Below are 25,057 nucleotides of genomic sequence, written 5' to 3' on the forward strand. Positions count from 1 at the left end.
TTGTAAAAAAAGCAATTCATTGAGCTGAGATATTCCATGCATTAATCATTATTTAAACGAAAACAAGATTTTAAACCACTGCGTTTTATTAGAATTTGACCATGTCTCGCGTGCGCGTGCGCAGTATGTTGACTTTGTATAATATAAAAGCCTGCATGGATATAAAAAAGGCCGCCGTATTTATGTTATTGTGCTGATATAAAATCATATAACACGTTTTTTGCCTTATAGTGTTACTGTGACGGGAAGCACAGCTTCATCAAATGATTACACAGTTTCTGATAATATCATATTCACATTCTCTCCAACTGGACCATCACGTCAGCACTTCAATTTTACACCAAATGATGATCCCAGAATTGAAGGCGACGAGGTTGTTTTGGCATTATTATCCACGACAGACCCTCAAGCAGAAATCCTTACTAGACAGATACGAATCACAATTCAAGACGACGACAGTAAGTTCTATTTTTCATTCGGGCTAATAACTTTCCGGATGGAAATGAAATCATACACGCCGAATATAGAAGTAATATACATATTTTTTAGCTCGAAAAGTTGTGATGCTGGGATTTAAAATGTCATAAAGTCCTGTCCCTATATAGCAAAATGAACAATTTCACGTTAAACACCAGCATATATTGCAATTTGGTCACCAGTAGGCAGTTTCTGGACGATAATTTAGTGAAAGTATTTTAAGTTCATTGCAATTAATGGCAATAATGATTTGAATCTAGGGAGAACGTTTCATAACTTCTGACGTTTCATGGGGCAATGAAACATCGGTTGAAACACTACTTGAAAATTTTAGATGTTAGACATCTTTACTTAGTTGTGTTTTCAACTCATCTAAACACGAAATCATTAATTCCGCTGCAAAGTCGTCGAATCGAAGAAATTTTGCGTGTACATCGCTTAATATTTCGTTAGTTTAGAAACCAACAGTGTCGCGAATCATGTCAATGTGCCGAATATATTTAAAGTAATAGCAATGTTGTAATTTGTTGTAACTATGCTATCTATTTGCAGAAGCGATTGTGCGCCTGGATAAAAGCTCCGTCCAAAATACTGAAGGAAGTCTGGCGTCTATAAATGTTTTGTTAACTGGGGAGCTGGATAAATCTGTAACAGTAAAGTAAGTTGTTATCTTTTTAATCGTTAGATATTATAAGATCTATGAATTTACCAGGGGTGTACATTTTTCAAAATTGCGTGACGAAATAACAATGGAAACCACCAATGACGTGCATGAAATTTAATATAAACCGAGGGAGGATTCTTTATGACGCTCCTCTAAAGGTTTTCTGCTATAATAAAGGTCCGACTGCATGTGTCTATATATTTTATCTTTCCGGCCATAATGATGGGTCGGGCGGAGACACTATGTTGATTGTATAAATGCTTTAGAAAATAATTATCATTGATGATGTGATCATCTGCATGAAATATTGTCTATTATAATCATTAATGCCAGAGATTTATACATCGGCAAAAAAAGCTATTATTGTTTATAACATAAAAAATACACAGTTTGAATTGAATTATTGAATTCTTTTTCACATAATAACTTAATATGAGTAATTATCAAACCTCAATATTATCAACCTCACTCCTAAGCCTTGGGTTTCTCGTAATTTAAAAATTTTCAATTATATTTTAGCGATCTTTAAGCTTTTACCCCCTCTAGTACGTTTAATCCCTTATTCTAATTCAGTTGCTCTTTCTTTTATTCTTTGTGTGTGTTTATTGATTTCGTTTCCTTCTAAATTAAAGCCTGAAAGCAAATGGATTGACAGCTACAAAAGGAGATGACTTTACTTTCGCCGATCAATCAGTTGTTTTCCAACCCGGAGACACACAGCAAACACGTCTAGTTGTAATTAATGGCGATAATGTGGTAGAGCCCACAGAATTCTTTAATGTGGTACTGACTTCTACCGATGGGAATGTTCAAATCGGAACTCCAAGCACAACTGTTGTGACCATTGAAGATGATGACGGTATTTATAATCTTTCTTATTTTGATTTTCTTAACTTCGCAGCTCAATTTGATTCCTCTTCGTTGAGAAAAAAACAAATGCTTATAGGGGGTAGTGTCTTTAAGAATTTTTAAATTTTTAAATGTTCAAAAACATACTCTTACATATTAGAACATTTATCTATATACCTGTATCTTCCTTCCAGTACTTGCCAAATATATATTTTGTTCTCGTTTATTTTTTCAGAGGCATCTTTATATTTTTCAAGCGGTACATACCTTTCTTCGGAAGTTGACAAACAAGTCACCTTGACCGTTGTTTTGGCGACCAATGCTCCACTTCAAAGAGAAGTTACAGCAAGGTAACTTTTGATAGGAACCATACTGCATTAATGTTGATTATGGTCTATAAAACAAAAAAACCTGTACCTTTGTTTTCAGCTTTACCTTATCGGGTTTGACTGCGGTGTCTCCTGAAGATTTTCCATCCAACACCAACGCAACTGTTACCTTTAACGTTGGAGATAGTAACTCGGCAACTCGAGACCTTGTAATCTCTGTGGAAGATGACGATATTGTGGAACCAACACAGACTTTCACAGTTACCATTGTTACATCCGACGAAGTGCTTAATCCAGGGACAGCAACAGTATTCATCGAAGACGATGATGGTAGGTTATCTTGAAATACATTCCTACTACAGTACAAGACAAGGCCATACAATCTAGATTTGCCCGCTTAAAACCTGTCGATTGACCACTTAATTGTTAATAATATTTCTAGATGTCTCCGTTCGCTTCGTAAAGAATCCTTACTATTTTGAAGAGGATGAAGTGGTTACAAACGTTAATGTCCTAGTCTTGTCGACCTCTCCGTTACAAAAGTCAATTACGATCGGGTAGGTTTCCTTCGTAGTATTCTCGTAAAATTTGCGGCACGATGTTTTTTGGATAGCATTCATGTAAATTTCCCGCGCTTGACACTACAGCCTCCTAAATTTCCCGCCATCATGGCTTTGCCAATATATTTTTTATTTTTTTACAAATCAGCAGCGGGTGTAATCCTAGCTTTCCCTGCAAACTGATTGCCTGTAGCAGCCAGCGGAAATTTACGATATCTGCAGATTGTTTTGTTTTCTTAAAAAAATGTTGCTGAATGTTAAATCGTTTGAATTATATAATTACGCGATATAAGTGTGAATTTCAGTAACTAAAGAATGATATTTTGATTGTTTTGTTGTAACCATTACTTAGTCGGACTATACTAGTGAAAAAACTCTTTAGTTCGGTCTGATTAAAAAAATATTTCTCCTTGTCGGTTTGTACAATATGTATCAGACCTTATATAGTCTTTCGTACAAACGTTGCCATGCACTCACTCGCATATATTTTATTTATTTTTACAGGATTGCTTCAGAACAAAATTCAGCTATAGCTGGTGAGGATTATATATCATTATTTGCGAACAACACAATAGTTATTTCTCCTTCGGATGGAAACGAAAAAGACATTCCAGTGGAAATAAAAGATGATTCGCATTTTGAAGATGAAGAAAACTTTAGGATTAGGTTGTCAACAACCGATCCATCAGTTAAAGTAATTTCACCTGAACTGGCGAATGTGTTCATTACTGATGATGATGGTAAGATACTGATTATTTGCTTATCATAGACATAGGAGTATTTCCTATCTTTCTATCAGTTATATTGAAATTCATTCAACTGTAATTAAAAATCCAAATATAGATGCTGTTGTTGGCTTCCAACAAGAAGTTTACTGGACTACCGAGGATAGTGAAAATGTTGAAATCTGTGTCTCAAGTTCTATTCAACTTCATGACAATATTATAGTAACGTATGTATATAACATATTTATCCTTTATGTGCTCCAAGATAATTATATCTGTAACAAATGTATACATGCATGAATTTATTTTATCAAACACCTCGTCGGCTCGTCCATGACTAAAACAAACCGAAAAAAACTCAACATCAATGAATGTGTATATAACAATTTTAAAAGTTTTTTGTATCTTTGCTGTGAAACATAATCTAGTACTAACTCTAGCCGGTGTAATGATTTTGTAATTCTTTTCAATGCTGCAAAATGATTTTCATTTTTTGTTTTAATTAGTGTGAGCACCATAGCTGGAACCGCTTCGACATTAGATTTCGTACCTGTGGCCCAACAGTTAACTCTTACATCAACGGCTGCCGTATGTTTGAACGTCACTTTAAAGCAAGATCTTCTTATTGAAGGAAATGAAACATTCTCTGTGCAGTTGACCACTGCTAACCCGCGTGTACAGATACCGAAAAGAGTTGCTTTCGTGCACATTGTTGATGATGGTAATTGATATATTTTTATAAAAGGCCTGGGTACCAGTTTTTCTCACAAAAGAGGTGTTAAAAATAGTCTGTTTAATCTATAATATTGCATTGTTGTGAAGAAGGCGAAAGAAAGGAAACGGTTGTAATATACATGCATATAGCTGGCAAAATCTTGTTCCTAGACCACTGATACAACATAAAGTAGCCAAAATATTTTTAAATAGTTTTTAGCAATTTTCTTTTTTATCTATCAACCTTGTTCCCGGACGAATGGCATGTCATAAACTATAGCTGGAATATTTTGAGATATTTTTAGCAATTTTCTTTAAAAAAAGACACTCTGACAAAGTGAATTTTTTTCAATACAGATGTGAACGAGTGCCGTGACGCGACTGATGATTGTCATCCTACACGTGCAATTTGCAGTGATACAGAAGATTCATTCACGTGCACATGTCGGCCAGGGTATACAGGCGACGGGCGAACTTGCGAAGGTGACTAATTTACAACAGTATTAGTTACAATGCCGTAGTTACACTCCCATTAGTTACTTTCTATAAGCAAATATGTATTGACTTTTGAACAAAATGAGTTCCAATCGCAATATTCAGTTCTCGAAAATCATAGTCTAGATGATTAAAAGTAAAATTTTAAATGTTTACATGTCAAATTAAAATTAAATTTTTACTCACCCTAAATATTTTTATCCCATGCAGACATAGACGAATGCGCAGAGAAAACACACAGCTGTGATAGGAATGCGAACTGCACCAACACAATTGGTGGTTACGAGTGCCATTGTCATGCAGGTTACACAGGCGATGGTTTCACTTGTACAGGTATAGAAAAAAATAACGTTAATCGCTGCATTTTGTTTAATTAGAGTAAGAGAATATGTTTTAATTTTTTTAAAAATTTAACTTTGTTTTAATATTTTAGATATCATCGAATGCAATCCTAATCCAAATCAGTACCCATGTCACAGGTTTTCATTTTGTAATGATACCATGGGCTCTTTCGTTTGTTGGTGTCCTGCTGGTTTTGTTGGTGATGGATACAACTTCTGTAACGGTAGGTCTCTCTCTCTTTTTATCGATTTAGAGATAATTTATATAGTTATAAATATTGCATTTTCTTCAATATACACTCACCCTATTTCAATCTCCAGCCTTTTTAACTGGAGAACATTTTCCCTTAACTCGTAATCCTTCCCTGGTACGTCATTACGCATCAGGTCTATTAAGCAATTTTTATAGGATTTACTTTCCAGTTTTAAGATAGGGATTTCCTATCGAAATTTATTGTGCTGTATCCATCAAAAAGCTTTTTTTCTCTTCAGACACAAATGAATGTGAATTGGGAACACACAATTGCGCCAGTGTCGCAGCATGTGAGAATACTCGCGGATCATACATTTGCCGTTGTCCAAGAGGTTTCTTTGGTGATGGCAAAACTTGTGTTGGTACGTAGAATTTCCTGTATGACCTGGGTAATCCTAAATCCGTTAACTCCAGCTATAGTGATAAATTAACTAATTCCAGACATTTGCCGGCATACCCATGACATTTTGTTTGAGTCTGTTAAATAAAACTTAAATTTCGGTGTGATCGAAATATATCTGGGATATTATATGCATCATAATGTACTACTACTTGCATGGAGATTTTTTAATGTGGTAGCCTTACATAAATTGGCTGATCACATTTTCGGACTGCATAAAAAACTAACATACTGTAACGAAAACCTTTCCATCAATAAAGTTAAAGGTGGTGACTATGGTGCTCTGAACAACGCCTGACAAAAAATTTGCTTCAACAAAATACAAACGATTAAATAGTCCTAATAGGCTAAAATACAAAACAATTAAAATTCAATTTAGATGTTAATGAATGCGCTGATGGAACTGACCTTTGCCATGATAATGCATGGTGCAACAACACCATTGGGTCATATTCTTGCACTTGCAAGACTGGCTATGATGGAAACGGGCGAGTCTGTAACGGTGAGTGATTTCTTTTCTTTTAAAGTTTTAGTGCATTTAAGCATATAGCTATTAAACGTTAACTTTGCTGAATTGTATTCAAAAACAATGATTAATAACCAGCGGGAAGGTGTGGGTAAGGTGAGGATAATCAAACGTGTGGGTCACTTAAGTAGCATATTCTATATATTCCTTTCTATTTTATGTCCTAAATTTGTATTATTTCTGCAATTATATAGTATTTATCGTTATTAGATGTCAATGAATGTTCAAACCACCCATGCGACGCAAATGCTACCTGTAACAATACAGATGGTTCTTTCAATTGTGTATGTAAGCTTGGTTTCACAGGAGATGGTTTAACTTGTTCAGGTAAGAGTAATAGGGAAGGGAATAAGAAAACGGAGAATTTAGCATTTTGAAAAAGATAAGGCTCCTGCAATATGACGTTTCACGAATGTTAGTCCGCTATAATAATTAGGCGACGAAAGTTTTCGATTCAATCGATATTGCCACAAACTAACAAATCAGAGAAACGTAACGACACTTCTGACTTGTTAGCCAAACTGCATTTCTTTGTTTGTTTTCAAGAACAAGTATTCCATATGTCGACGTTTTATCGCCGGGGAGATTTAAAAAGAAGCTTTGGTCAGCTGCACGAATTAAACGAAAACAACTGTTTGTAAATCTCGATTAAGAAAGAATCGATTTGAAAATTCGGTTGAAAAAAAATGTTTGGCGATAATGGCTTCAGCCTCCCAATTGAGATGGACCTGTTAGCCTATACGTGTGCTTGTAATCAATGGTGTTTCTTGCAATCTGATTGGTTAATTGAGAATTAATCAGATCATTTATAAGCAAATAAGATCATTTAGAAGCTCTGCACCACAATAACCAATGAGATTTAGTAATTCAGTGTAACCATCCAATCAAATTACAGGGAAAATGGCACAAAATTTTATTATTTGAATTTTTAAATGCCACGCAAAATTTCTTGACAAAAATAGATAAAAATTACTCACATTTTACGCATTTACGGTTCATTCAAAGTGGAAATTGCACTTCGTGGCGTGCAATTTTGGTGTGAAATCAAACTTGTGATTACAACGCGATTACCACTATTTATATGTGTTTATATTTGATCTTTGTCATTGTAAGCTCACCATAAAAACATAATTAATATTTTCATTGCCAATCTTTTATTGATAGATATCAATGAATGCAATGGTAACCCATGTCATCCGAATGCAACATGTGATAATACTCTGGGTAGCTATGATTGTGAGTGTAAGACTGGGTTCACTGGTGATGGCCGTAACAACTGCCAAGGTATTTTTTCTTTAGTTTATTGTATACCATGCATGCATGCATATCCTTATCCAAATAAACACATGGTTGTAATTTATATATTATAAAGCACATAATGTCCAGCCAACAAAGCATTTAATTCTTTTTATTCCTATTTGATAGACAAACACGAATGTAATCTTGGAACAGATAACTGCCACGTAAATGCAAACTGCGTAAATAATATTGGATCATTTATGTGCACTTGCCTGGCTGGTTTTACCGGAGATGGCGTCTCCTGTCGGAGTAAGAACACGTTTACTTTGTTAACTAAGAGTTTTCGCAGTAATCCTCGACTTTAAAATTATTTACCCAAAGCAAAAAACGGTGGATGTTGATAATCAATGGCGATTTGAAAGAGGTTCAACATTACAATAAAGAGACCGAGTCAAAGACTGATCATTATCTTCATTAGCAAACCTATCATATAATGTAGGTTTCGCAGATTTGCTTATGATCCATTGTCTTCTTTCCTTCAGATATCAACGAATGTGATACACCAAATGTTTGTAATACGTATGCAACTTGTAACGATACCCAAGGTTCCTTTACATGCACGTGTAATTCTGGTTTCACAGGCGATGGAAAAACGAACTGCGCAGGTGTGAAGCTCTAGAAGAGTAAACGGTTCTCTGAAATTAACATACAAACGAACAAACCACAAACATGCAAACAAACAAACAAATATGGTTACAAATTCCCATGCATCACGTTTCTTTTCTTGATAAATCACAATCACATTAATTCCTCCGTGTTTTCAGATATAATAAATTGTATCCCAACAAGTTTCGATTGGCCTTGCCATCAAAGAGCACGGTGTGAAGATAAGCCTTTAGGATCATATACTTGCACCTGCGATGAAGGTTACACAGGAGATGGAGCTATTTGCGATGGTAAATATATGGGAATAACATATACATTATTTTCCCATATCTAATAAATAGTACAGAAACGTTTACAAGTCAAGGAATTAAGTCCAATATCTGTTGGTTGAATTTGCAGAAGCAGAACTAAATACTTACTAACTAGGGTTTCTTGAGATCTTGATCTTTAGTATTTTTTAATTGATTTTCACTTAAAGATAGTGAAACAAACCAGTTTGTTTATTGTTAATTGTATATAGACATCGACGAATGCACACAGGGTCTTCATGACTGCAGTGAAGAGAACTCTGAATGTGTTAATGAGCCTGGAACATTCCGTTGCCAATGTAAAGATGGTTATATACTTGATGGGAAAATTTGTATAGGTAAGAAAAATAGATCACTCGTACACTATATAATCAAACCACCTAATTAGATAAATGTCATGTTTTGTGTTTTATGTTTTACATATAGGTTACCTTGCGTGCATGTAATTGTGGTATTTATTTCGGCACCATCTGATTCCAAAGGAACAGGCTTTTCGAACTTCGTATTTGATCTAAATGCATCCTGACCATCTAAATAAATTTCTACTTAATAGCTTTTCTTCTAATAGCACTTTTTCCCTATTTGATAGATTTCAATGAGTGTAATGACACCAGCCTTTGTAATGTTACAACATCCACCTGTGTGAATCTTCAAGGAAGCCATAAATGTATTTGTAAAGACGGCTTTACTCAAACAGCTGATGATCAAGACTGCTATGGTAAATTTTCAGTCCCTTTATATTGCTAGAGTGTTATTTAGCTAAATCATATTTTGTAAAGCGGTTTTGAAACGAGTAGCGGTGCAGAAGAACATAATAAAACAGCGGATTAAACAGCCTAGGTTATATCAATCTGGGACCATCTGAATATCATATATTCATCTAGAACCAGTTTTTAGTTATTATTGATTGGACAATTATTTATACGAAACTCGCGAAGCATGCATTGTTATTGGTTCATTTAAGCCCCGGTTACACTATACGCGCAATATTTGGTACGGCACGGATAAAATTCCGGCCGTGCCACTTTTTTTAGTTCAAGTACGAGCGCCAGTTTTATCCTTGCCGTACCAAATATCGCGCGTAGTGCAAGCGGCTCCTTAGTTAGCTACATTCCAGTTTGCATATGCTTAAAAGGGCCGGAACGTATTTGAAAAAGAAAATAGGAATGATGGAAGATGCTCTTTCACCTCCGCCATTTCACATTAGCAGATTTTATTTGAGATTATAGTCCCGTTTACACTACATTATTAGTGTTCAGGCTACCAAAACAAAGGCCGAGCACAAATAAGATGGGCACGGGTACCCATTTTAGCCGTGCCGTGCCAATAAATTGAGTATCGTGTAAACGGGGCTTATATTTCACATTAGCAGACTACTGTATAGGTAAAGGCACCCTATACCACCTGACATACATAGTAATGTATGACAACATATAATTTATATTAAACCTAGAACCCCCAAACCTGGAAGGTCATACATGCATATTAATATTTTATGTAGTTTATTTTCCCAACACGATGCTTACAAAGAAAATATGTCTCAATCATACAACCCTCCTCCCCCCACACACACACACACCTGCAATTGTTGTTTTAACATAGTTAAAATGACTGACTTATAAATTTTCAATGTTCTCATATTTGCAGACCTGAATGAGTGTAACAATTCGACTGACAATAACTGTCATGAAAATGCAAATTGCATCAATACGTTCGGCAGTTTCAACTGTACATGCTTGCCTGGATTCGTCGGAGATGGGGTGACTTGTCTTGGTAGGTAAATATTTGATAAGTAAAGTGCGTGTCATTGAGACTGAATTTTTGCAAAAGTGAGAACGAAAAAAAACTGCTGACTGGGGCAAACAGAGACAAATTGTAACTGTGAAACTACTATATTATTCTAAATGAGTGCATGCATGATTTGAAAAAGGCTACAACAAGGTTACCCAGACATATTTCTACTGATTCTTTTATGAAAATTTATTTTCATTTATGTGATTTGTGTATTTTCTTTTTAGACAACGACGAGTGCAAAGTTGACCCATGTCATTCAAATGCCAAATGTGACAACACTCCCGGAAGTTATACATGTTCTTGCAAAAACGGTTTCACGGGCGATGGCATTAATAATTGTTCAGGTATGATATTTTGTTTCCGAATAACAATTTCATCTGCCTTTATTAGTTAACTAGTTAAATGAAATTACATGCACCAGCGTGACAATTAGGAATAAAACATGAGGGTCTACGTGATCAATAATTTTATATGATATTTGCACGTTATCTGAGGACTATTTTCTTAAAAGCTGCCGGCACAGCAACTTCTATTATATTTGCCTTCATGGGTGCTTTGTTGTAGGTGGGGCGTATTAGACATACCCTCGTTATGATGTATACAATCTTGAAATAAAAGTTATTTGATTCTCTAAAATCTAATGATGAATATTTTATTCCATAGATATTAACGAATGTCCAGGAGCATGCGTTCCAATTTTAGCTAGATGTACGAATTCACCTGGTTCATTCAATTGTGAGTGTATCCCAGGTTACACGGGAAATGGAGAAAATTCGTGTGTTGGTACGTGTAAGACAATACTTCATGTTACATATTACTGTGCGTATTATAATTCAGCTTTAATGCTCAATGTTAGTGCGAACACAGGTATACCGATTTAACCTTTTAACCACTGCGTATATTTATGCTGTTTCAGAATGCAGGTTTTAAATACTACCATTATTTGGAGTCCTCTCTGAAAAAAAATTGTCTCAGCGTGTTTTTCTGCTCTGAACTTACCATAGTAAAGCGAAAACATATGTTTGAAAACATACTGTACAAAGTAACGCTAATGTTTGAAATAAAATTGGATAAGATTCCTGGACTTTATGAAGCCCATTGTAAACTGTGAACTTCGGTTGAATTAGCGATCCTTCGCAGTAATATGTTGAATACTTTAATATACTAATTCGTACACTGTATTTTGCCATTAAGATATCAATGAGTGTGAAAACCAAAATCCGTGTTCAGGAGGTACATGTGAAAACACAATCGGTAATTTCACATGCACATGTACTGAAGGGTACAATCTTCAAGGAAATGTCTGTGTTGGTAAGTGGGAAACATTTCATCCATTAATATGAATTCGTTGGTGTTACTTTGAGTTAACCACCAGGTAAGCTGGTTGGTAAAATTAGCTCGACCACGGTAGGAATCGAACCCGACTGAAGATTTCCTGTGGTCACAAAAACGTTGTCTTTGACAGTCTTAACATATTTTTAAATTGTCTTAATAATTTATTGTTGGAGGGTTTTTTATCTAGATATCGACGAGTGCCTACAACCTGGTATTTGTACGGCAGCCAATTCTAAATGTAAAAACTATGATGGGTCATTTAATTGTGAATGTAATCCAGGATACGAGGGCTTGAATTGCATAGGTTTGTGTGTTTTTTGTAGTTTTACAAAATGTCATCATGTTTGTCATTACTTCCACTTGCAAGGGTCGTGTATTTCTGTCGGTACAAGGTTTTATAATGTGTTTCCTTATTGTAGATATCGATGAATGCGCGAAAGGCACGGACGATTGTCATGAGAAGGCAAACTGTACAAATATTGAAGGAAATTTCACTTGCCAGTGCGATTCAGGTTACACGGGTGACGGTAGAGACTGTAAAGGTCAGTATGTGCAACCAGAATACCGTTTAATAACCCTGGGGTTAAATAAAAGTATTCTTATTCTGTGCTTCTATGTCTTAGATATTGATGAATGTGCTGAAAAGATGCATAATTGTCATCCAAATGCTACGTGTAATAATGTTATCCATCCGTTTTCATGTCATTGTAAACAAGGTTTTTCTGGCGATGGTGTACAGTGTCCAGGTATAATATCGTCATAGATGAAAAAATGGTCCATCTCGGTATTAAAAATGCCCCAAGGCAGCCATCTTGCTGGCAGGTGTTTACTGTTTATTGCGGGATATTCGTCATTTGTCATTAATTACATCATTGCTTTCATGCTCTCTGCCGTTTAACCTATTTCACCAATGTTTTGGCATTTGCGGAGATAAAAATTCATTTAAAAATAAATTTATTTAATTTATATCAATGAAAAGCCAACAAATTACTACTAAAACGGTAGAAATAGTAAAAAATTAACAGGCGGTCATGTTTCCAGCAAGTCTCGTGGCGTGTGCATGACGTGAACATTTGGGGAAAATTTGAGAACAAAAATGATCCCTAGTTATACTTCTGATAATACGTTATACGTATTCTGTTATATCATCATTTGCATTCTTATGTTTTCATTCTAGAAGAGCCTGGTTTGTAAGTTGGAGTTCTCGCTATGTTTCCACTCGTGTATTAAAATTTTGGTGTAATACATTTGACTCATTTTTTGTGTTGTGTAGATATAAATGAGTGTGAAAGTGGTACTGCCGATTGCGCAGATAACGCAACGTGTACAAACATCCTCGGATCATTCAAATGTGCTTGCAATAATGGTTTCACTGGTGATGGTAAAGTATGCGATGGTATGTACATTGTAATTTCTACTTTATTCTCAAAGTCAGAACCTAGAGAATGATAGTCAAATACTGTACACATTAAGACATATGTGCATGGTATAGCTATATATACGTGGTTTAGAAATTTCGAAGGGGTGGACCCACGTGGATGCGGGGGCAGTTAACGAGGGACTTCTTAAATTTAGACTCTCAGAAGCAGACCTGCGCTAAAATATCTAAAGCTAAAATATCTTTCTCTTGAACTATCACTAATTCAGCCCAACCTTTGGAGGTTGCATGCTGCCCTCTGCACCCATCGGTCACCTACGCGCCTAAAGTTCAGGTCCATGCCAAAAGTAACTTTTTTGAACCAAACTTTCCAAATTGTAGGCCTTAAAAACAATATATGGAAATATTTTCTAACTACCAAACTACAAATTTGTAACCGGAGGAATTTAGTTAAACCTTCGCCTCTCGGGAAAATTAAGGCTGTTTATCGTATTGCTCTACAAGCAATTGTTGTTAGTAACCTCTTTGAAGACATCATATTTCTTATTTCTTATAATGGTAGATATTCCAGAATGTAATGGATCTCCTTGTGACGTTAATGCTGAATGTTTAGAAGAACAGGGAGGGTTTTCTTGCCGATGTAAAATTGGGTACACAGGAGATGGACGCACTTCGTGTGAAGGTAAACAATTGTTTTATGAAATAGCGAAATCAATTTCATCCATAATGATGATATTTGACTGTTTCTGAATTCATGCCTCATGTGCGAGTCTAAGGAATGTCAAACAAGATGATTATATTTTAGTCGTTTAATTATAGTAATGATTTGACCCAAATTACTTTCCAAGACCCAAAAAGAAAAGCGATTCGCCAAGTATAATTTTCATCATATACGGACCATAATATACCTCATTTTCTATCATTTTAGACATTAAAGAATGTGACACTGATCCATGTCATCCTAATGCTAATTGCACAGAATTGCCAGGATCATATGAATGTAAATGTAACTCTGGGTATATAGGAAATGGAACAGCTTGTGATGGTATGAAAATTAATGCTGCGTTTCTTCCACTAATGGCGTACAGCGGTTTCTGCCCATCGATCAAATGGTCAAGATCGATAAAATGCCCACTGTGTTAAAAAAGGCTATTATTTCACTTTTTATTGGGCAGAAGTGAATGTTTTAATTGTTAAATATCTAGCTTGATACCTTTAAAATAATTGCATTGAAATGCCACGATATGACCGCGTGACCAAAGAACCTACATTCTTCATTCTTCCCTAAACTTTTATATATTTTTGTTAACCTTTCCTAAGTTAAGTATAGCATTTACCACAGTAAACGTGATAACGACTTGTTTTCCCTATGATAGATGTTGACGAGTGCAGAGACCGTGCATTTTGTCATGCAAATGCCAAGTGTGAAAACACTATTGGTTCGTATAACTGCACATGTGCTAGTGGCTATGAAGGTGATGGCAAAATGCGATGTGATGGTAGGTAACTTACTCTCACTAGCGATGTATGTTTATAAACAAGTTGTCATTTTGGCAGCAGCATTTCAGGCGCATATCAATGCTCTTGTTTCATCACTGTTGGTAAAACATGTTTATGAAACCTATACCGGTAGCTCGGATAGCTCCTTATCCTTGTAACTGGTTCTAGCTAGTATATTCTTACAAGCTTAAGCGTCCGTTTGTTTTGTTTACACAGACATTGATGAATGTATGGACATTAATAAATCTGATTGTGATGATAAAGCTAACTGTACGAACAAAAATGGAACATTTGATTGTACATGCAACCAAGGTTATTCAGGAGATGGAAAATCTTGTAGTGGTAAGTTTATTCCTACTTTTTTGGTGATTAATCAAATAAGGAGTGAAATTCATTGTTGTCATATCGTTATGATTAAAAGGGAACTATTTTAAATTAATTTTCTTTGTCACCGGTAAAAAAGATAAATCGTTGATCTGTAAGCCAAACCAGGCTTTAAAAAGCTTGTCTGGTTTTCATAATCGTAATTAGTAGTAAGATGTTCAGCAATCCATTCTGTATTCAATGAAGAAGAACATCGTACCATGAATTGTTATGAAAACCAGGTCGCTTGTAAACGTATGGTAATCAAGTAATCTTTTGTATTTCATGCATGAATTATAAACACTTGTGTATTAACCTGTAATTTATAAATAATTTGCTGCAGATATCAATGAATGTCGTTTAAATACTGACAATTGTCACGGGAATGCGACGTGTACAAACGAAGAAGGCTCGTATACTTGTGCATGCGACCCTGGTTTTACTGGAAATGGTATCTTGTGTGAAGGTAAATCACAGACACTTTATTTGCATAGAATTATACATGAAAAGTGAAAATATTCCAATCAAGGAAAGAACTACGACGTTTCATTAGGAAAAAGCTATAGGATCTGAAGTCGCTTAAGTAAACCTATATATATGCATTCATAAAGGACTAACTTAAATTGAGTTATACCAGCGTGCTCAATGAGCCACGTACAAGTTTAAATGCATATTTCGTGTTACGTAACGAGACATAGGATTCAACAATGTTTATACGGGAACTGACACACCATTTACCTTTTCTCTACACGAGGTCTTCCTCCAACTGGTAGCTAGATCGCCTTCAATTGTAGATCACGTTCGTGACACACACTTTTTAGCATTTAACATAAACATTGAAAATATATCGTATTAAATATTTTGCTTCAGATATACCTGAATGTTCTTCAAACACTCACAACTGTCACGAAAATGCAAATTGTACTGAAGTAGCTGGGTCATTTACTTGTTCATGCAAGACTGGTTATACTGGAAATGGAACCTTCTGCGAAGGTAAATTAGAGCCAAATAGTTTGAACTTGCCTTGAAAAATTTAAAATACCGTGATTACCATTTCGAGACCAAACGAAGAAGTGTGTGCACTCAACTTGATTTTGAAAAGTTTCTAAAAGTATGAGAGCTTTAAAAGTTTAAAATCGAAATTTGTCGTACGATTCTCAGTAACACAGTGTCTGCATTCAGTGAAGAAAGAAGAACATTTAATTGTGATCAAAACCAGGTTTTCTTAGTAAAACTTGTAAAATTTCGTAATGAACATGATGTTAAGAAATTCATCTCTTGCATTGTTTGCATGAAGGCTTGTGTATTATATAGCTAACTTCTTTGAATAATATGCTGCAGATATCAATGAATGTGGTTTAAATACTGACAATTGTCACGGGAATGCGAATTGTACAAACGAAGAAGGCTCGTATACTTGTGCATGCAACCGTGGTTTTACTGGAAATGGTATCTTGTGTGAAGGTAAATCACAGAAACTTTATTTGCATAGAATAATACCTGAAAAGTGAAAATATTCCAATGAAGGAAAAGACTTCGACGTTTCATTAGGAAAAAGCTATAGGAGCTGAAGTCGCTTAAGTAAAACTATACCTGCATTCATAAAGGATTAACTTAAATTGAGTTATACCAGCGTCTCAATGAGCAACGTACAGAAATTTTTTTAAGTCTATGAAAATGCATATTGCGTGTTACATATCGAAATATAGGATTGAACAATATTTATACGGGAAACACGCCAGTTTATTTTTCCTCTATATGATGTCTAGCTTCCTATAGCTGGTAGGTAGCTGGATGGCCTTCAATTGCAGATCACGCTTGTGATACACACTTATGAGCATTTTATATAATCATTGAAAACATATCGTATTAAATATCCTGTAAATATTTTACTCCAGATATAACTGAATGTTCTTCAAAAACTCACAACTGTCACGAAAATGCGAATTGTACTGAAGTAGCTGGGTCATTTACTTGTGCATGCAAGACTGGTTATACTGGAAATGGAACCTTCTGCAAAGGTAAATTAGAGCCAAATAGTTTGAACTTGCTTTGAAAAATTTAGAATACTGATTACGATTTCGAGACTAAGCGAAGAAGTGTGTGCACTCAACTTGATTTGAGAAGCTTCTAAATGTGTGAAAGCTTTAAAAGTCAGCCGCCGGGTTTTCAAAATCAAAATCACAATTAGTCGTATGATTGTCAGTGATACAGTGTCTTCATGAAGAAAAAAGAACATTTAATTGTGATGAAAACCAGGTTTATATACTTATAGTAAAACTTAATATTTTGTCATGAACGTGATGTTAAGAAATTCACTGATCTCTTGCATTTTATTGCACGAAGGTTTGTGTATATTATAGCTAACTTCTTTGAATAATTTCCTCCAGATATCAATGAATGTGGTTTAAAAACTCACAATTGTCACGGGAATGCGACATGTACAAACAAAGAAGGCTCGTATACTTGTGCATGCCACAGTGGTTTTACTGGAAATGGTATCTTGTGTGAAGGTAAATCACAGACACTTTATTTGCATAGAATAATACATGAAAAATGAAAATAATCCAATTAAGGAAAAGACTCCGACGTTTCATTTTTTTCTCTACATCATGTCTTCCTATAGTTGCCAGCTAGATGGCCTTCAATTGCAGATCACGCTTGTGATACACACTTTTTAACATTTTATATAAACATTGAAAACATATCGTATTAAATATACTGTAAATATTTTGCTCCAGATATAACTGAATGTTCTTTAAACACTGACAACTGTCACGAAAAGGCGGATTGTACTGAAGTAGCTGGGTCATTTACTTGTGCATGCAGGACTGGTTATACTGGAAATGGAACCTTCTGCGAAGGTAAATTAGAGCCAAATAATTTGAACTTGCCTTGAAAAATTTAGAATACTGATAACGATTTCGAGACTAAGCGAAGAAGTGTGTGCACTCAACTTGATTTGAGAAGCTTCTAAATGTGTGAAAGCTTTAAAAGTCAGCCGCCGGGTTTTCAAAATCAAAATCACAATTAGTCGTATGATTGTCAGTGATACAGTGTCTTCATGAAGAAAAAAGAACATTTAATTGTGATGAAAACCAGGTTTATATACTTATAGTAAAACTTAATATTTTGTCATGAACGTGATGTTAAGAAATTCACTGATCTCTTGCATTTTATTGCACGAAGGTTTGTGTATATTATAGCTAACTTCTTTGAATAATTTCCTCCAGATATCAATGAATGTGGTTTAAAAACTCACAATTGTCACGGGAATGCGACATGTACAAACAAGAAGGCTCGTATACTTGTGCATGCCACAGTGGTTTTACTGGAAATGGGTCTTGTGTGAAGGTAAATCACAGACACTTATTTGCATAGAAAATACATGAAAATGAAAATATCCAATTAAGGAAAACTCCGACGTTTCATTTTTTCTCTACATCATGTCTTCCTATAGTTGCCAGCTAGATGGCCTTCAATTGCAGATCACGCTTGTGATACACACTTTTTAACATTTTATATAAACATTGAAAACATATCGTATTAAATATACTGTAAATATTTTGCTCCAGATATAACTGAATGTTCTTTAAACACTGACAACTGTCACGAAAAGGCGGATTGTACTGAAGTAGCTGGGTCATTTACTTGTGCATGCAGGACTGGTTATACTGGAAATGGAACCTTCTGCGAAGGTAAATTAGAGCCAAATAATTTGAACTTGCCTTGAAAAATTTAGAATACTGATAACGATTTCGAGACCAAACGAAGAAGTGTGTGCACTCAACTTGATTTGAGAAGTTTCTAAATGTGTGAGAGCTTTAAAAGTTCAAAATCGAAATTTGCCGTACGATTTTCAGTAACACAGTGCTGCATTTAGTGATGAAAAAGAAGGTTTTCTTAGTAAAACTTGTAAAATTTCGTAATGAATGTGATGTTAAGAAATTCATCTCTTGCATTTTTTGCATGAAGGCTTGTGTATTATAGCTAACTTCTTTGAATAGCTACTTTCTTTGGTTATACTGGAAATGACACTTTCTGCGCAGGTAATTTCAGTCAAATTGTCGTTTGGGAAAAACCTATACGGGATTAGAATATTACGATTTCAAAACCAAACAACGTTGCAAATAGCACAGCGATTAAGGGCTAATGCCTAATGTTTTGCGGAAGTTAAATTTATATTCGGTATTTTTAGCAAATAAGAACCACGCCATAAAATGCTATCCTGGTTTACATAATTTATTGTGTCGTACGGTCCCCAACCATTGTACCTGTAACTCGATGAAGAAGAACGAAAAAAGAACATGTACGATGTTGTGCGATGAAAACTAGGGCGCTAGGGCGAAAACTAAATGATAAATGAAACATGTTGAATTATGGACGTGATATCAATTGATGCATCTCATGATTTAAAAATCTTGTACTAATATCATATCTTCTTTGAATAATTTGCTGCAGATATCAATGAATGTGATTTGAATACTGACAATTGTGACGTGAATGCGAATTGTACAAATATAAAAGGCTCGTATACTTGTGCATGTAACCCTGGTTTTACTGGAAGTGGTACCAAGTGTGAAGGTAAATTACAGTCAATGGTGGGTATATACTCTGCAGACTTTTTATAAAGCTTTAGGTTATTAACTCGTAGAGTTTGTCTTTTGACAAGACGAAATGATGGATACAGCCTTATACAATGGTTGCTATATTTATGCATTGATACTTTAGATATCAATGAATGTGAATCTAACCCATGTGGTGCGACTTTGACTTGTGAAAACACGTATGGAAGTCACCGCTGCAACTGCCCTCGGGGACAGAATTACGTAGATGACGTCTGCAAAGGTAGGCGACTTCGTCAACACTATCGTTTTCATATTTTGCTCTCAAATCCATCCTGAAATGTGGCGCCAAATGTATATGAAGAGCTTAAAATTTAGGAATAAATTCATTTTCAAGTAAATTCAAATTGATTAAACATTTATCAAATGAAATACAAAAATTAAAAAGTCGGTATATAGAAATACAATTAACATTATCTGTGTTGCATACATAATGACTGTTGATAAATTATCTATATAATTTGGGTCTTCAACCTTAGAAGAACCTAATTTGTAATTCCCCGCGGTATGCACGTGTGCGCGACGATCCAAAAAAGGCAATTATAATTATATAAACGATAGCCCCGCGTGCAAGGAAAACGCTTCCAAGAAATAGTGAGACATCATACTCATAGAGTGTCTATATCTCCATAATTATATCAATTCTTGAAACTTTTAGATGTTCTGGTCTTCAACCTGCAGTTTGTTATTACAAATGTGACATATTCTGACGCGCTGGGCAATTCAAACAGTGAAGAACATTTGAAGTTAAAACATCAACTTGAAAACTCGGTAAGATTTTGGGGAGTAATAATAAAGAGAGTAATCATTAAAAATATATAGTCGGTACATTATTTGCTTTCCACTTAGGTAAATAAGGTGTACTCACGTTCTGCGGAGGGTGAACATTACATTGAATCTGCACGTTTAGAAGAGTTAAGGTAAGAGATTATATATTTTCCATATCTGATCAAGAGATATGGAAAATTAAGAAGCATATATTTTTGTGATACTAGTTTTATAGCGAGAAGTTATCGATAAAATAGCTGCATGACTTTTCTTTCAATTATTATACTTTTATACAAGAATTTTTTTCATTATTGTTAAAATTGATAATGAAATTTTTAATTTAGCAAAAAGCCAGCAGACTTTGTGACAGCAAACTTTCGTATATTCTTCAACACGGATGTAAGAGATATGTCGATGACTGACGTCCAGGATATTTTCGTATCAAATGTGACACATGGCAACAAAAAAGCCCTCGAACCGCGTTTCGAATTGGACAGTATTAATGCAGGTTTGTACGTAATTTTTGCCACATTGCCGGATTTTTAACGTCTCCGATATAACCCCTTTAATATTGATCTCATGCACCACTATACCATCTCTAATCTTGATCTCATGCACTACTATATACCATCTCTAATCCTGATCTCATGCACTACTATATACCATCTCTGATCTTAATCTCATGCACTACTATACCATCTCTGATCTTAATCTCATGCACTGCTATACCATCTCTAATCTTGATCTCATGCACTACTATACCATCTTTAATCTTAATCTCATGCACTATACTATACCATCTCTGATCTTAATCTCATGCACTACTATACCATCTCTAATCTTAATCTCATGCACTACTACCATGTGGGGGAGTTAATGAACTTACATTGTAATACATTTGCATGTTAGGCAAAATACGTGTCTTAAGTAGATAAGCCGCTAAATCGCCCAAAACCAGTCTGAATCCATTCTCTTGCTACTCGCCTTTGCTTCGTACATTCTCTATTCGTGCTAATCAATGAATTCCATCAAACTGTACGAGAAATTGTACAATTGGTTTCCGTGAATGTTCTGTAGGTGATTATGATGAATGCAAGTACAATCCTAGCGTGTGCGATGCAGACAAGTTGTGCAGGAACTACCCAGGAACGTATCGATGTTATTGCAGTAGTCCTCGAGAAGTGAAGGTTCTAGGCGAGTGCACAGGTAAGACCTGAGCAAGCGTGTGTCCTGTAGCCAAGTTCGTGGAATGATCCTTTTGACATGATTACACACATCTGCACAAAGGTTGGCACGGAACAAAAATTAGAAATCAAAGGAACCGATATCAAAATGCCAACACTAATATTTACCTAGCTCAACTTGTGTCCAGTGCCCAACACGCAGCGAATCACGCACATTATGGCACTCACATCAAGAAAAATATTCATTCTCCGGCCCACATTTAATATAATTCCCTGAACTAGCTAAGGCAAAAGCCTAAGTAAATTTGCATCATTCGTTTACCGAAACATGCAATGACTGGCACCTCGAAGGCTATTTCTAAATGCCTCATGTTTACGAGGTTAAAGTACAAAATGATCGTGATAAAAACTTGCGTAGAAAATATGCCGACAATTGAATACCTTGCGGTGAGGCGAAGGCATGGTTTTACGCGTGTTTGTTCGTTGCCCCGATGAATTAACGTAATTTCACCATTTAAAGATCTAGACGCAGAATTTGACTAAGATTTAGTGTTACCTTAAGGCACGGATAAGCGCAGTGCATTCGCCAGCTTTCGTCAACGGACAGAAACCGCGGTTCGTTTCTTCTATACTGAATCCAGACATAAGATTGCCATTACTTGTGCTACCCTGGGCACAAATCTAAGAGTACAAAAAGAACAGCCAAAAACATCAAACTTCGCTGTAAATTTATATTACCGATAAATGCAAAGGAACACAATTATAACGGTAACCTTGTTCCTAATGACATGATCGATATTAATATGTCCCCCACACTGAGATCATCGTTCAATCAATAAAGAGATAAATGCTTGTTCCCTTCAGCAATCATCAGTTACGAAGCTTCTATAACAATCAATCTTTCATTCGTCACTGAACTGGGAAATGCCACATCTTTGATATTCCTCCAACTTGCTGAAGAGATCCAAGTGCAGGTAATCAGCTGTTTTTGCAATGTTTTTTCAATACTTCAACACGTATATGTAAGGGAATGAAATTCCTGAACCTTTGCCGAAGAACACGTCTCCGGATGTTTCGACCAAAAGGCATTCTTCGCCATAATTGATAACAAGTTGACGCAAGATGTTTCCGCACTGCTGACTGCTCCATGGATATATTTTTAAAGGGTTTTTTTTCTAATCATACCATGTTTTGCATTTTTTAGCTGAACAGGTATTACAGAAGTTTATATCCAGACACTTTCCAAAGCACCCAAGTTACTGGCATGAGGTATGTGTTGAAATAGCCCACCTTTTGTTGTATTGTTAAAATAAATACGCATATTATAGTCTCCTCCTAAGTTTTGTTTTCAAATTTTCTAACATTTGTTTTGAAGGGAACATTCTGACAGGTATAATAGGGACATGCAGAGTAATTAATTATTAATAATCTTAATTATAAAGAGTGCATGCATTTCCATCGGAAATCAATAATCGGCAAGTTATATTATTTTATTGCTGCATTATTTTAGCTCTGGGTCTGTTGTTATTCAGTATCTGGTCTTTTTCAAAACTAATGCCAACGTGACACAAAATGGTGCATCCTTAACTAAAGAATTGTCGGATGCAATCATAAAGAATGGATCTATGTTGGGAAGACATACAGTCAATACTTCAAAGTTAACACATGGCGGTAATCTCTATATAATAGATACTTTCTCATCGCACGTCCCACATTTCTCGGTCGCCATCTTTGATACATCCTCAACTTGTACTATACCATTCTTTTAGTCCTTATATTTTATCGCACTAGTTCTGATCTTATTCAATCACAACTATGCACTAATCTCAGTGAAAAAAATTTCTCGTTTTGTAGACTACGATGAGTGTCATATTTCAAATCTGGTTGATATAAAAGATTGCGACAAGAACGCCAACTGTACCAATGTTATGAGTTCGTATACCTGTGTTTGCAATGAAGGATATTACGGAGATGGAATCAAATGCTCAGGTATATGATTTAGACCATTTCCAACTCACTGAAGAAATTTTGATATTAGCTCCATTGCGACACTCCTTCATAGAGCCTATTATGCAATCTTTTTGAATTTTTCAATAATTCTTTATTTGATCGGCCCTTGACATGCTCATCCTGACTGACAACACTACTATATGGGCGCCTCCCATATAGCCACGCAAATGCAATCCCATGGGTAATCCCATTTGATTTTGCTGTCTTCGTGGCTTAGCTTTCCTCATTTCATTTTATTTAGCATTGGAAGACCCGAATCCACCAATTGGTGAGTTTGGCCTGTTTAGTATAAATTATGTAAATGCGTACTCGAGCGATATTGCGTCATATAACGTCCTGCGAAATAACATCCATTCATACATGCATAATTATATATGCTCAATGTCTAAAATGACCACGACGTCTCGGCGTCCTAATTAGGAAAATTTAGCATGAGGACGTGAACTTCAAAGATGACGTGAAATGGCGGATAAATGGCGTGGCATGTTCATAGACGCATCACGCCATTTATTTTTGCCATCTCCGGGCCTATTATTAAATATAATGATTCATTATACGTAACACGCGCTGCAAAACTTGATTTTTTTCCTTTTGTGTTCTTTCCTATAGACGATCTTTGGTGGCTGGTATACGCTATCGTATTCGGCGTTGCGTTCTTGATCATTGTCATGTTCATCCTGTTTGTATGCTGCTTGGAAAATGCCGAGGAAAGCCAGTATGTTATCTTTTTAAACAGTGATAAATAGAAACACGAACGTACTCTACCATGATTCAGGCACATGAACATGCATGCATATCGAGCTTACTATAAAAAATTATTGGGAACCTTGTTTTTGAATTTAGGATTAAAAACGTTTAGGATATAATTTTGAGACAAATGCATGATAGCGAAATATATTAGCTATATTTATTAAACGTCGTTTCGCTTTAAAAGATATAATATATAATATCCATTTCATTTGTCTCAAAATTATCTTCAAATTTGCTTCAAAAACAGAAAGAATACCAACCCAGGTCTGTGTCTGAATTTATTGTATATAGGGCATAGATCTTTCCAATTATATATAAAGAGTTTATTAATTTTATCTATTTTTTACATAAAAGGTACATGGTGGATAATACAACACTAGTTGACAGAAATAGATATTTCTTTGGAAATGAATCAGTGGGTATTGAGAACCCAGATATAGAGATGTCGGCCCGTAATGGTAAAAACCAGAACGCAGCCATATACACAACGAGTCCTCCACAACAAACAAGATTGGAATCCTACAAAGTCAACCCCATGTTTTATGAAACTAAATCACAAGCCGAACAATCAAGCGTAGGTGGAAAAAGCAGCGTCAGTACTGGACAAGAAGTAAGTTCAAAATCGCTTGTTTTAAATTTCCAAACACACTGTAGAAAAGTCTAATTTGTTCACATTAGAGTCTTTGTTCACATTCGAGTCATATTATAGTCACTGGTCAGTGACTATAGCTATATAGCTTTTTGGGTTTTTTTTCAAATAAGAAATTTGAAGTAATTTTTATATGAAAGTGAAATTCACCTTCG

The 25,057-nt window shown here is 35.4% G+C and overlaps 1 protein-coding gene across 1 annotated transcript in view; it reads left to right on the forward strand.

Moving 5' to 3' along the window:
* The window catches only part of LOC114522881, a 64,240-nt gene that overhangs the window by 38,876 nt on the left and 307 nt on the right, over positions 1 to 25,057 (forward strand). The window contains exons 75-122 of the mRNA XM_028543657.1: positions 232 to 458; positions 1,030 to 1,135; positions 1,774 to 2,000; positions 2,226 to 2,340; positions 2,420 to 2,649; positions 2,762 to 2,876; positions 3,384 to 3,619; positions 3,723 to 3,831; positions 4,111 to 4,325; positions 4,676 to 4,801; positions 5,024 to 5,146; positions 5,247 to 5,378; positions 5,647 to 5,769; positions 6,187 to 6,309; positions 6,544 to 6,660; positions 7,498 to 7,617; positions 7,759 to 7,881; positions 8,115 to 8,237; positions 8,397 to 8,528; positions 8,759 to 8,884; positions 9,136 to 9,264; positions 10,194 to 10,319; positions 10,565 to 10,684; positions 11,004 to 11,123; positions 11,535 to 11,651; positions 11,863 to 11,979; positions 12,095 to 12,217; positions 12,299 to 12,421; positions 12,949 to 13,071; positions 13,616 to 13,735; positions 13,982 to 14,098; positions 14,430 to 14,552; positions 14,770 to 14,895; positions 15,260 to 15,382; positions 15,787 to 15,909; positions 19,378 to 19,500; positions 19,648 to 19,764; positions 20,200 to 20,312; positions 20,391 to 20,461; positions 20,654 to 20,817; positions 21,387 to 21,515; positions 22,358 to 22,467; positions 22,698 to 22,762; positions 23,004 to 23,164; positions 23,348 to 23,482; positions 23,745 to 23,771; positions 24,113 to 24,218; positions 24,608 to 24,863. Of these exons, the coding sequence (XP_028399458.1) occupies positions 232 to 458; positions 1,030 to 1,135; positions 1,774 to 2,000; positions 2,226 to 2,340; positions 2,420 to 2,649; positions 2,762 to 2,876; positions 3,384 to 3,619; positions 3,723 to 3,831; positions 4,111 to 4,325; positions 4,676 to 4,801; positions 5,024 to 5,146; positions 5,247 to 5,378; positions 5,647 to 5,769; positions 6,187 to 6,309; positions 6,544 to 6,660; positions 7,498 to 7,617; positions 7,759 to 7,881; positions 8,115 to 8,237; positions 8,397 to 8,528; positions 8,759 to 8,884; positions 9,136 to 9,264; positions 10,194 to 10,319; positions 10,565 to 10,684; positions 11,004 to 11,123; positions 11,535 to 11,651; positions 11,863 to 11,979; positions 12,095 to 12,217; positions 12,299 to 12,421; positions 12,949 to 13,071; positions 13,616 to 13,735; positions 13,982 to 14,098; positions 14,430 to 14,552; positions 14,770 to 14,895; positions 15,260 to 15,382; positions 15,787 to 15,909; positions 19,378 to 19,500; positions 19,648 to 19,764; positions 20,200 to 20,312; positions 20,391 to 20,461; positions 20,654 to 20,817; positions 21,387 to 21,515; positions 22,358 to 22,467; positions 22,698 to 22,762; positions 23,004 to 23,164; positions 23,348 to 23,482; positions 23,745 to 23,771; positions 24,113 to 24,218; positions 24,608 to 24,863 (6,355 nt within the window). The remainder of the gene's footprint in view (positions 1 to 231; positions 459 to 1,029; positions 1,136 to 1,773; positions 2,001 to 2,225; positions 2,341 to 2,419; positions 2,650 to 2,761; positions 2,877 to 3,383; positions 3,620 to 3,722; positions 3,832 to 4,110; positions 4,326 to 4,675; positions 4,802 to 5,023; positions 5,147 to 5,246; positions 5,379 to 5,646; positions 5,770 to 6,186; positions 6,310 to 6,543; positions 6,661 to 7,497; positions 7,618 to 7,758; positions 7,882 to 8,114; positions 8,238 to 8,396; positions 8,529 to 8,758; positions 8,885 to 9,135; positions 9,265 to 10,193; positions 10,320 to 10,564; positions 10,685 to 11,003; positions 11,124 to 11,534; positions 11,652 to 11,862; positions 11,980 to 12,094; positions 12,218 to 12,298; positions 12,422 to 12,948; positions 13,072 to 13,615; positions 13,736 to 13,981; positions 14,099 to 14,429; positions 14,553 to 14,769; positions 14,896 to 15,259; positions 15,383 to 15,786; positions 15,910 to 19,377; positions 19,501 to 19,647; positions 19,765 to 20,199; positions 20,313 to 20,390; positions 20,462 to 20,653; positions 20,818 to 21,386; positions 21,516 to 22,357; positions 22,468 to 22,697; positions 22,763 to 23,003; positions 23,165 to 23,347; positions 23,483 to 23,744; positions 23,772 to 24,112; positions 24,219 to 24,607; positions 24,864 to 25,057) is intronic.

This window comes from Dendronephthya gigantea, unplaced genomic scaffold (genome assembly GCF_004324835.1).
Source record: "Dendronephthya gigantea isolate DGI-Jeju-01 unplaced genomic scaffold, DenGig_1.0 000000F, whole genome shotgun sequence".
Classification (NCBI taxonomy): domain Eukaryota; kingdom Metazoa; phylum Cnidaria; class Anthozoa; order Malacalcyonacea; family Nephtheidae; genus Dendronephthya; species Dendronephthya gigantea.